Genomic DNA, 11,433 nt, shown 5'->3' with positions numbered 1-11,433 from the left:
GGATTTCAAAAACTTTTTGCATTAAAATAAAAATCTTTCATTCGGAATTTTCAGGAGCTTTCTGAAATGTACTGGTGTTCGTTAAACACATACTGGCTGAACACCTGCTACGTGCCAAGCACTATGCAAGGAATCCCAGCTCTCATGGAGCCCGGGGCCTGCCGGCCATCCTCTGCTGCTTTCCTGGGTGCATTAACAGGGAGCTGGATCAGAAGCAGTGTAGCCAGCACTCAAACAAGTGCTCTGTTTGGGGTGCCAGGGTTGCAGGCAGTGGCTTAACCTGCTGTGCCCCAGCACTGGCCTCAAGGGATCCTACACAACCTTTTTTTTTTTTTTTTTTAAGATTTATTTATTTATTTGAAAGAGTTACACAGAGAGAAAGAGAAAGAGAGAGAGAGAGAGAGAGAAGGGTATCTTCCATCCGCTGGTTTACTCCCCAATTGGCTGCAACAGCTGGAGCTGTGACAATCCGAAGCCAGGAGCCAGGAGCTTCTTCTGGGTCTCCCATGTGGGTGCAGGGGCCCAAGGACTTGGGCCATCTTCCACTGCTTTCTCAGGCCACAGCAGAGAGCTGGATTGGAAATGGAGCAGCCAAGACTCAAACTGGCACCCATATGGGATGCTGGCATGGCAGGCGGTGGCTTTACCTGCTACACCACAGTGCTGGCCCCCTAAATAACCTTTTACCTGCTAGTTCAAACACCTCTATGTGCACACTTTTGTCATCTGGTAAATTGACTCATCTTTGGTTGACATTCTGAAGCGTACCACACACAGAAGAGGTTCTAAAACATGCACCATTGAAAATAATAATAAGAGACATCTGTGTGCCCTCTGCCCAGCCTAATATAGTGACCCTCAGGGGACTCCCACGTGCCTGCCTGATGGCCAGCCCTCCCACCCTCCATCAGAGGATACTGCTATCCTGGTCTACGCCGGCTTCATTTCCTTGCTTTGCTCTGCAGGTTAGCCACGCTGCAAAGTATCCCTAGACAATGCAGGTTTGTTTCAGAAGACTGAACAGCAAGCCCAAGTCTCGCCCTGTTTGTGACGCTTCCAGGAGGAGACAAGCTGACAGTGTCCTTGAGACAGAACCTGGATTTAGCTCCCCTGAGAAGACGCCACGTGGGAAGGCCATGGGCAGGGTCTTGGGAAGATGGTGAGTCCATGAGGGGCCTCCTGGGCAGCCTGGGGTCTGAGACCTGGTGAATGCGTGGCTGCAGAGGGAAGGGGTAGGTGTCTCCTCCCTTGTCTCAGCTCATCAGGGCCTCCCTCGGGTTCTCAGAGGCAGGTTATCATGGATGCCTTCCCAGGGAGGGAGGGATGTCTGACGCGGGCTCTAGCGTGTGGGAGAGGGGAATGGGTGAGCAGGGATCTCATCGGCTTGAGACCCTCAAAACTAAGTACAGCCGCGTCCCACATCAGAGCACCTGGGTTCGATTCCCGGCTCTGGCTCCTCACCCCAGTGTCCTGATGATGCACTCACTCCAGCATCCTGATAAGGCAGGTGGTGGCTGAAGTCCTTGGGTCCCTGCCACCTGTGTTCCCAGCTCCTGGCTCTACCCCAGCTCAGGCCTTTGTGGACATCTGGGGAGTGCCCATGAGATGGGAGCTCTGTGTCTTTCTGCCTCTCAAATTTAAAAAACAAAACAAAACAGCAAAACACCAAAAATGCAAGCACACATCTGTAGCAGGCTTATCCGGCAATGTGAACCCAGCCTGGCTTCTTCCATGTAGCCGTACACATGCAAGGGCCTCTATGTGTCCTCATGGCTCTGTTTACTGCCGCATCACAGTCCTTTGTCTGGATGGACCAGAGCTTATCAATGCATTCACCTCTAGAGGAACATCTTGGTTGCCCCCAAGTTTTGGCGATTAATGATCAATAATACCTGTATGCAGGTTTTCACGAGGACATGAATTTCAACTCATTTGGGTAAAAGTCCTCTCATTTAAAAAATTTGTATTTATTTATTTTCACTTACTTGAAAAGGAGAGAGAGAGAGGAAAAGAGAGAGAGAGAGAGAGAGAGATTGGTCTTCTGTTTGCCGGTTCACTCCCCAAATGCCCGTAACAGCTGGGAGTAGGCCAGGTTGAAGCCAGGAACATGGAACTCAATGCAAGTCTCCCATGTGGGTGGCAGCGACCTAAGTACTTGAGCCATCACTACTGCCTAAGAGGATGTGAAGGAGCAGGAAGCTGGAGTGGCCAGGACTCGAACCAGGCACTCGGATGCAGGATGCGGGTGTCCCATGTGGCCGCTTATCCACTGTGCCACAACACCTGCTCCTCTCTTTTTAATCTTTTTTTTCTCCCTATTTAAAAAAATCTCATTTTTGTTCTATTTTTTAAAAAACATTTCCTTGGTCTTATCCTTGACTCCTTATTGGGTTTTTAATTTCTGCTGCTCTGTTTTTTACTCTCTAATAATTTGTTTTCTGAATATTTATTTTTTACAACATTCTTTTCACATTTCATAGAAGCAAAAGTTTTCTCTCCCAGAGGATATTAGTGCTATTTATTTTCTCTCTTTGCATGGCCTTGGATTGTTCCAGGTTGAATTTTGCATGCCAGAGGTGTCCTCGGATTCAGATGTCTATGAGACTGCAGGTGATTCTTACACACCGTGAGGTTTGTGAATCACTGCTAGAGTTTCCTGTGTTTTTTTTTTTTTTTTTTTAAATTATTTAAAACTCAGAGGGGAACAGAGAGAGAGAGAGAGAGACAGACAGACAGAGACAGAGAGATATCTTTCATCTACTGGTTCATTCTCCAAATGGCTGCAATGGGCAGGGCTGGGCCAAGCTGAAACCAGGAGCTCCATCCAGGTCTCCCATGTGGGTTCAGGGGCCCAAGGACTCAGGCCATTTTCCACTGCTTTTCCAGGTGTGTTAACTGGGAGCTGGATTGGAGGTGGAGCAGCTGGGACTTGAACCGGCGCCTATATGGGAGCAAAAGGAAGCGAGCGAGAGCTCTTCCCTGTGCTGGTTCAAAAGGCTGGGGCAGGTAGAAGCCAGGCTTGAGAAACTCCATCTGGGTCTCCCATGTGGGTGCCAGGGAGCCATGCACTTGAGCCATCACTTGCTGCCCCCTGGGGTGCATGTTAGCAGGAAGCTGGAATCGGAAGCAGCGCTGGGACACAGCCTGGGCACTCTGATGTGAGAGGCAGGTGTCTCAAGTGGCAGCTTGACCTCTGTGCCACACCCTACCCCTAGAGAGTCCCGTCGCTGGGTCTTTGTCTTTGCAACTAAGACCTCACAGAGAAAAACAAGCTTCGTTTCAGTATGTTTTTCCTTAGATGAACTAGAACTTCTCTTTTCCTGAAGGAGATGTAATATGACAGTAGCCTTAGAAGTGGCTTTACGAATTATTCCGTACGTGCTGCGCTCCCCTCGTGTGTTTATTTGTACCCATCTTACATTCCCATGCCTCTGCCAACGCTTCTGCCCTGCAGTTTAGGTTGGAGGCAAGCCTGGCCCTGGCCACAGGGAACCTGACGCCGACCTTGGCTGTCTTCACCTGCTGGGCAGACTGTACTTGAGGCCAATGTCTTAGACACAGAGCAGGGATTGTGGTCCACTTGTGGGAGCGTGCAGCAGGCCGGAAAGGCCCCTGTCCACCGCCAAACATCTTGCCATTGTATTGCTGCTCCAAACAGGAAGGGGGCGTGTGTGTGGAAGTGCTGAGGAGGTACACAGGGAAGCCAGGGCCGTGGGGTGCAGAGACAGAGATCAACTCAGAGAACAAAGGAGCCATATTTTTCTTCCTAATAAAAATGCACTTTCTTTTACCCCCAATAATACATAAAGTGATATATCTTTGTATGTTTGTGATTGAGCTCCGAATTTTGGTTTTCACAGATGATCCTGTGTCTGAGAGGGGGATGAGTGTACAGATCTGGCCATGCCCTGCTCAGGGATAGACCACGTACACCACGGTGGTCCCGTGGATTATGTTGCCTGGCGATGTCATAGCCCTGGTGATTGGCGTCGGTGACACTTTGTGACATTCTCACAATGACAGAGTTACCTAACGATACAGTTCTGAGTGTAACTCAGACGTGTGACTGCATTACTGCAGGTGAGTGTGGTTGGGGGAGGTGTGGGAGTAATAATAATAATAATGATAATAAGGCTGGCGCCGCGGCTCACTAGGCTAATCCTCCGCCTGCAGCACTGGTACCCTGGGTTCTAGTCCCAGTTGGGGTGTCAATTCTGTCCCGGTTGCTCCTCCTCCAGTCCAGCTCTCTGCTGTGGCCCAGGAAGGCAGTGGAGGATGGCCCAAGTGCTTGGGCCCTGCACCCGCATGGGAGACCAGGAGGAAGCACCTGGCTCCTGGCTTCAGATCAGCGCAGTGCACCGGCTGCAGCGGCCATTGCGGGGTGAACCAATGGAAAAAGGGAGACCTTTCTCTCTGTCTCTCTGTCTCTCACTAACTGTGCCTGTCAAAAAAAAAAAAAAAATGCTTTCCTATATTACACTCCCATCTGTCAAACGTCTTGCTTCCGCGGTTGTCCGAATCCACTATCTGCGCCACATTGATTTGGGGACCGGATGTGGGTATTGAAACCCCAGGGTGCTCCAGTCCCTTTCTGAAGTGGGGTAATGTGTATCACCCGTGCACACTCCCACATGCTCTGAGTCATCCCTGCATTATTCAGAATACCTAAGACAGTGTACCTGCTGTGCAGATCCTTGGGATAGGGTATTTAGGGAATTACAGCAAGAAAATAAGTCTGTATGTGCTCAGTACAGGTGCGATTTTTTTTTCCCAAATATTTTCAATCCATGTTGGTGAAATCCCTGGATGTGGGACTCGTGGATTCCCAGCCCTGATGCACTGTCTCTTTTAAGTCGTAGAAGAGCCTTAGGAGGAAAGACTATTATCATGTTTTGAATAAATGAGAAAACAGTAACTTGGAAAGTTAAGAAATTTGCCTGAAGTCACACAGGTAGTAAGTTACAGAGCCAGGATTCGAGCCCAGGCCTGTTGAGTCTTGTGCTTCGATAACCACACTTCTAACCATCACACCACACTGCCCACACAGGAGCAGTAGCTATCTGTTGCCTTTTGCATGCGTATTCTGGCACGGCCCTATTTTTGACTTAGATCTGGTAGCACCTGATTTGGACACACTACCCGTCCAGTTAAAACCCCCTGCATCAGTTAGCTGTGGTCTGGGTCCTGCTGTATAACAAGCCACGCCCAGCCTGGGCCCCATATCTATAACACGGGGGACTCCATAGTGTTGGCTCTATCAGTGATCCTCAAATATCTGTGTCCTTTGCAAATCCCATTGAAAAAGAGATGGGAAACTCACAAAAAAGGAGATATTAGTTATGTTAGAGTGCTGTGACTATGTGTGCCATCATTCTTCCTTTCTCAAATGTCAGATCAGCAACATAGCTTTCTCAGGCCTCACTGTCTGATGAAGACATCAGTTAACATAGCAGGGACGTGCTCTCCTGCACTACCGCATCGTCTCTCTCTACCACCAGCGCGGTCCCTAGGATGCCTGGCAGCTTCTTCAAGAGTTAGTTGCCAGACTGGAGTTTCTGTCCCCTGACCTTGGCTGACCCAGTTCTGCTCTCTACTCTGCCACCTTGTGGATTTGTTGGGAATCGCACCTTCCGCGGAGCATCCAGGTGACTCACCTAGTTACCTGGCTGTGGCTTTCAACGGGACTGGGGGTAGCAGGTAGAAGAGAATTCTCCCCAACAGGGTAACACTTGCTCTCCATCTTTTTTTTAAAAGAAGTTTTATTTTACTTACTTGAAAGGCAGAGTTACAGATAGAGAAGGAGAGACAGAGATCTTTCATCTGCTGGTTCACTCCCCAAACAGGCACACTGGCCAGGACTGGGCTAGGCCAAAGCCAAGAGTTTCATTCAGGTCTCCCACATGGATACAGGGGCCCAAGGACTTCTGATCCATCTTCTGTTGCTTTCCCAGACACATCAGCAGGGAGCTGGATCAGAAGTAGAGCATCTGGGACTTGAACTGGTATCCGTTTGGGATGCTGGTGTCACAGGTGGGGTGGCAGCTTTACCTGCTGTGTCACAGCACCGGCCACCTCTCTGTCTTCCTATAGACTCTGACCCCCAACCTCTGCAGTTTTGGGACAATATTCCCAGAGGCCAAGGTGAAGGACATTGAGTGGCCTTCCTGGTATCACCTGAAGGACACTTTCCACCACCTGAGACTTGGCACCTGCAACCCAGGGTATAGTCCAGATTCTCTCTCCAGTGTCACCTCCATAGGTCCCCTGTGCTTTTCAAAAAATTGTAAAGGTGATGCCGGCGCCTTGGCTCACTAGGCTAATCCTCCACCTTGTGGCGCCGGCACACTGGGTTCTAGTCCCTGTCGGGGTGCCGGATTCTGTCCCGGTTGTCCCTCTTCCAGGCCAGCTCTCTGCTGTGACCAGGGAGTGCAATGGAGGATGGCCCAAGTGCTTGGGCCCTGCACCCCATGGAAGACCAGGATAAGTACCTGGCTCCTGCCTTCGGATCAGCGCGGTGCGCCGGCCGCAGCGCACCGGCCGCGGCGGCCATTGGAGGGTGAACCAACGGCAAAAGGAAGACCTTTCTCTCTGTCTCTCTCTCTCTCACTGTTCACTCTGCCTGTCAAAAAGAAAAAAAAGTTGTAAAGGTTATGTGAGCATACTTAGAGTTTATAGTCCAGTGGAGGGGCTAGATTTTTAAAAAGTAAACAAATTCATGCAGTATTTATCCATGATAGTGAGAGCTGTGACATGGATAGTGATGGTGGTGGGATAGGGAACTTATAAGTAGGATGGTAAGGGAAGGCTGGCCTGAGCAGCAGAAATTTCAAAATGAAAACTGAAGAATGAGAAGGATCTAGGATTAAAAGAGCATGTGCAGAGGCTGGCACTGTGGCATAGTGGATAAAGCCGCTGCCTGCAGTGCCAACGTCCCATATGGGCGCTGGTTCAAGTCCTGTACCTTCTTTCTCTCTCTCTCTCTCTCTCTGCCTCTCTGTAACTCTGCCTTTCAAATAAATAAATAAAACTTTTTATAAAAAAAGAGCATGTACAAAGCTCCTGAGGTGGGAACAAGCTTGTGAAGGTGAAAGTAGTTGTGTGCAACTGGTTTGCAGTGACCTTAGAGGGGTGGCTGGAGAGAGCCGTGGGCTCAGATGAGCCAGGGTTGGTAGTACGTGGCAGGGACTCGGCTTTTGTTCTGAGTCTGGTGGGAAAATAATGAAGGTTCTTAAGCAGGGAAAGAACAAGGCCCAACTTGTGTTTCCTGTTTCTGTTTTACAAAAATCCTTGCTGCTGCATGCAGAATGGATTGAAGCAAAGGGAAAGGAAGCTGGGAGACGGGGCGGGAGCCTGGTGCAGGGAGCTGAGTGAAGGATAATGGAGGCATTGACTCAGGCTCTGGACCCCTGCTGTCCACCTGGCAGGCACCAGCCATCTGCGAGCTCTGGGACCCTGTGAAGGTAAAAGGCACAGCAGATTCTGATGGCTTTACAAAAAAAGAGGGTTAATCATTTGCTTGTGTTGGTCCCCAACTGTCCAATCCCTGCCTATGGGGTTGAGAGGCAGGCGAGGGTGGTGGGATACATGAGTTGTGCAGGGCCAGTGCTGCGGCTCAATAGGCTAATCCTCCGCCTGCGGCACTGGCACTCCGGGTTCTAGTCCTGGTTGGGGCGCCGGATTCTGTCCGGTTGCTCCTCTTCCAGTCCAGCAGTCTGCACCTGCATGGGAGACCAGGAGGAGGCACCTGGCTCCTGGCTTCAGATTGGCGCAGCGTGCCGGCCATAGCAGCCATTTGGGGGGTGAACCAACGGAAGGAAGACTTTTCTCTCTCTTTCTCTCTCTCTCTCACTGTCTAACTCTGCCTGTCCAAAAAACAAACAAACAAACAAAAAACCTACAGGACAACAGAAGACTATTCACAGGCACAGAGTACGTGAAATCAGACACCAAGCTCTGAGTAAATTCACACTGGGGGCACCTTTGCTCACAAAGCATGATTTTTTCCCCTTGTTTACAGTCTGCTCAAAATATCTTTGTTCCCACGCCGTGGGGCCATGGGCAGAACATCTAGAGTTGGTATCAGCTACACAACATTAGCACAAACCCAGACCACCCCGGCCCCAGTCTTGTTTTCTTCTGAGCTGGCAAAGTGGCCACAGGAACACCAGGTCAGTTTCTTTGATTAGAGAATTTTATCCAAGTATGGGCCACATACCTTCCGGTTTTGGGTCTGTGTGGAGGCCGCCGGCAGCCTGCTGTGTGGGGCCCGGCAGGAGGTGGAGGAGGCTCAGGCCCAGCACTTTGCTTGTTTGTGGAGTGGAGGTGGCTCTGGTGGGTAGGACCGGCTGCCACGAGGCTCCCTTCTCACAGGGGACAAAGCTGAAGTTCACAAGGGTCAGCGGCTCACCTGAGGTTGCGTTGCCGGCAAGAGCGGAAGCCACAGTTTAAACTCTGGTTTTCCTCGCTCCCAAAGTCAGCTGAGAAAAATAAAAAGTTTTTTCTCTTTCATCACGCTCCTTGCTGATTTCTCTGCCTCCCCCTGAGATTTTCGGGAGGCTCGGATCAGATGGGTGAAGGGGCTTCGTTAAAGTGTCATAAAGTAAGCAAATATAAGAGATGACTGTCAGTGGAGCAGGTCCGTCCTCCTACGCTGTGTTGAAATGAAGTGACTGTTAGAGTTCAAGTTTGTGATCATCAAAGCAACACCATCTTATTACTATAACACCTTACTCAAGGAGCTCTACCTAGGGATCGGGCTCAGCCGCCTCATTGTCCGAGTAGCTTCCAACAACAATTCTGCACTTGATTTAGGGTATTGAGGATTAAAAAAACAACTCTCAAGAAAATATGTTTTTAAAAAAATGTCTTGGGTTCAAGCTCTGCAAGTCGAATTCACCGAGGGTAATGTCCTTCCTCAGGGTGGAAATTCACAGGAATTCGGAGGGAAATATTTTAGCGGTCATTATTGGAACTCCTAGTCAGATCCACTCAGCATCACCCCGGAGTCCTCCTGGCGGAAGCCCGCGCTGGCCCTGAGCCTGCCGTGCCTCCTTCAAATAGGCTGGTGCACCCGGGCTGGGAGAGCTCACTCAGCGACGGCGCACACAGGAAGTCGTGCAGGATGAAGATGTTTCTGCTCCTCATCATCACCGGGCTGATTTTCTGCTCAGGTGAGCGCCTGCTCCCAACCCAGTGCTGGTGGGAAGAACCGGGCTGGTACTCTAGATGTCTTTTTTTTTTTTTTTTTTCAAATAATGTACATAGATATTTCAGTGATTTTTTTTTCCTTTGCTGTTCATAGAGCAGGTTTCTAGAACTGCTATTATTAGAGATAAGTTATTTTTTAAAAAATGCGTAAAGATAATTGAGCGCTAGTTCTTAAAAATGCTGATAAAATCTTCAAACCATACAAAGGGACTTTTGTGGAAAATGACGTTTAAAAGATAAGTTTCTTTTTGTGCAAAAATTTCTGAAATCCATGCATAGTCTTTTCATAATATGCATTTTCCAATAACTTTTTGAAGACCCTGTTCTTCACAGATTCTGAAACTTTTTGCACCAAAAATAGGCTTTTTTTAAAAAAAATTTAGAGTAAAACGTGATGTCTCCATAGAGGCATGCATTGTGCCATGATGAAGGCAAAGTAATTCAAATACTTTCAAATACTTATTATTTCTCTGCAATGAGAACATTTAAGATCTTTTAGACATCCTGACATAAATACATTATGGCAGCTATAGACTTGGCTTTTCATTCTGTTTTTCCGTGAACTTTTTGAAGTACCCTCATCCCTTTCTTTAGAGCTCATGAGATCCCCCAGATCTGATATACTTGTGTTACGATATCTTTCACAGTTGGAATGGGTGATTATCAAAGTAGTACAGTTGTATTAGCATAATACCTTGTTTGAGGAGCTTCCTCTGATGGTCAAGTTTGGCACAATCTTATCGTCATGGGCTGCTTTCAATAGCTCTAAACTGGATTTTGTCTGTTGAGGATTAAAAAAAAAAAGCCTCCCTCAGGCAAAAGCAGGGGACGGAAAGCAGACTAGAGACCTGCAGAAATTAGGCTGGAGCGGATTCGTTCAGTTAACCCCAGCTTTGCAACGAGCAGGGCATTGCAGGAAGTAAATGGGTTTCAGTCCTGTAGCTTTGTCTCAGGCTTCACTCTAGGAGAAGCCACTGAAATTCCTTGCAGAGCCGCCCAGAATCCCATGCTTTCTGGGCCGGGCCCTTGGTCAAGAACGGCTATGTTTTAGCTCAGGTTGAGCCTTTGCAACCTTTGAACTGGCTGGGGTGGGGTGGGGGGAGGGGAGGAGGGCGTGGACCCGCGGACCCGCCCCCGGCCAGCAAGCCCTGAAGGACCCTGCACCAACTCTTTCAGAGGCCTCCCCGCTGCTCCTGACGGAAAAGCAGGCGAAGCAGCTCCTGAGATCCCGGAGGCAGGAGCGGCCCCGCAAAGCTGGCTTCCGTGATGAGCCCATGCGCGTGAGTGCCCGGCCCTGGCGGTCCCGGAGGAAACGCGATCATGATCGTTTGAATGCGGGTTTGGTGGGAAGCTAAGCCAGGGAGGCACTGGTCGCAGTGAGGGTTGCTAGTTGGGGGTGGGGTGGGGAAGGTTGGTTAAAGTTTCAGGTGCAAGAAACATGCAAACCACCTGCACATCCAACTGTTGTGAACAGCCATTGGCTGTGTCCCAGGACACTGCTACGGGTCAACCTGAGCTGCTGCTGGGCGCTGTCCCTTCAGCCGATGCCAGCTCCCACCTTCTCCCTCCCCTACGGGGCCCCGACAGGCTGGACCAGCATCCTTGGCCAACAGCAGCTGGTTCCCCACAGCCTGTGAGGTTCGGCCACCATCTCGGCCCTCTTTGGCATCAGCTCTGCCCTGCGGGTCCCTGGTGATCACCTTCCTGGTCTTTCTGAACCAGGGAACCCCCTCCTGCCCTTTCTTGCAAGTTTCCTGGACACTGTAGACCCTGGCATGCTGGGCCTGGATTTGGTTCAAAGCCGGCTCGGCTCCTCCTGCGGCTGGAGCGGTCCAGACTTTCAAGTGTTTTGGCTCCACGCAGGTGGAGGTGAGGGGCAATGACCCAGCTGAGTCCGGATGTCTGGGAAGGTCTCCCTCCCTGTGCCTCCCCAGGGGGCACCGGCTCATCCTCATTTACCTCCACTCCCTGAAGAATCATGTGCTTTGTTTATGTCATTGAAAAGGCTCTTACTAAGGGTAGGCATTTGGCACAGCTTAAGTTGCTGCTTGGGACAACTGCATCCCATGTTGGAGTGCCGGGTTCAAGTCCTGGCTCCTCTGCTTCTGATTTAGCTCCCTGTTAATAATGCCCCTGGGAGGCAGCAGATGATGGCTCAAGGACTCGAGTCCCTGCCACCCATGTGGGAGACCCAGATGGAGTTCTGGGATCCTGGCTTTGGTCTGG

At 50.0% G+C, this 11,433-nt stretch overlaps 1 protein-coding gene across 2 annotated transcripts in view; it reads left to right on the top strand.

The window, feature by feature from the left end:
* The window catches only part of C17H17orf67 (chromosome 17 C17orf67 homolog), a 32,579-nt gene that overhangs the window by 1,018 nt on the left and 20,128 nt on the right, over nt 1-11,433 (top strand). The window contains exons 2-6 of one of the 2 annotated variants that reach the window (XM_089318594.1): nt 966-1,159; nt 2,556-2,631; nt 3,861-4,080; nt 8,919-9,170; nt 10,384-10,487. In XM_089318594.1, coding sequence (XP_089174720.1) covers nt 9,122-9,170; nt 10,384-10,487 — 153 coding nt within the window. In that variant the 5' untranslated portion in view covers nt 966-1,159; nt 2,556-2,631; nt 3,861-4,080; nt 8,919-9,121. Of the gene's footprint in view, nt 1-965; nt 1,160-2,555; nt 2,632-3,860; nt 4,081-7,180; nt 7,461-8,918; nt 9,171-10,383; nt 10,488-11,433 lie in introns of those variants that run through there. The other variant, XM_089318595.1, reaches the window with a different exon arrangement.

Source organism: Oryctolagus cuniculus, chromosome 17 (assembly GCF_051225735.1).
Source record: "Oryctolagus cuniculus isolate XC-2025 breed Fujian yellow rabbit chromosome 17, ASM5122573v1, whole genome shotgun sequence".
NCBI lineage: Eukaryota > Metazoa > Chordata > Mammalia > Lagomorpha > Leporidae > Oryctolagus > Oryctolagus cuniculus.
The sequence above is the reverse complement of the archived record's forward strand: the minus strand, read 5'-3'. Positions and strand labels throughout refer to the sequence as shown.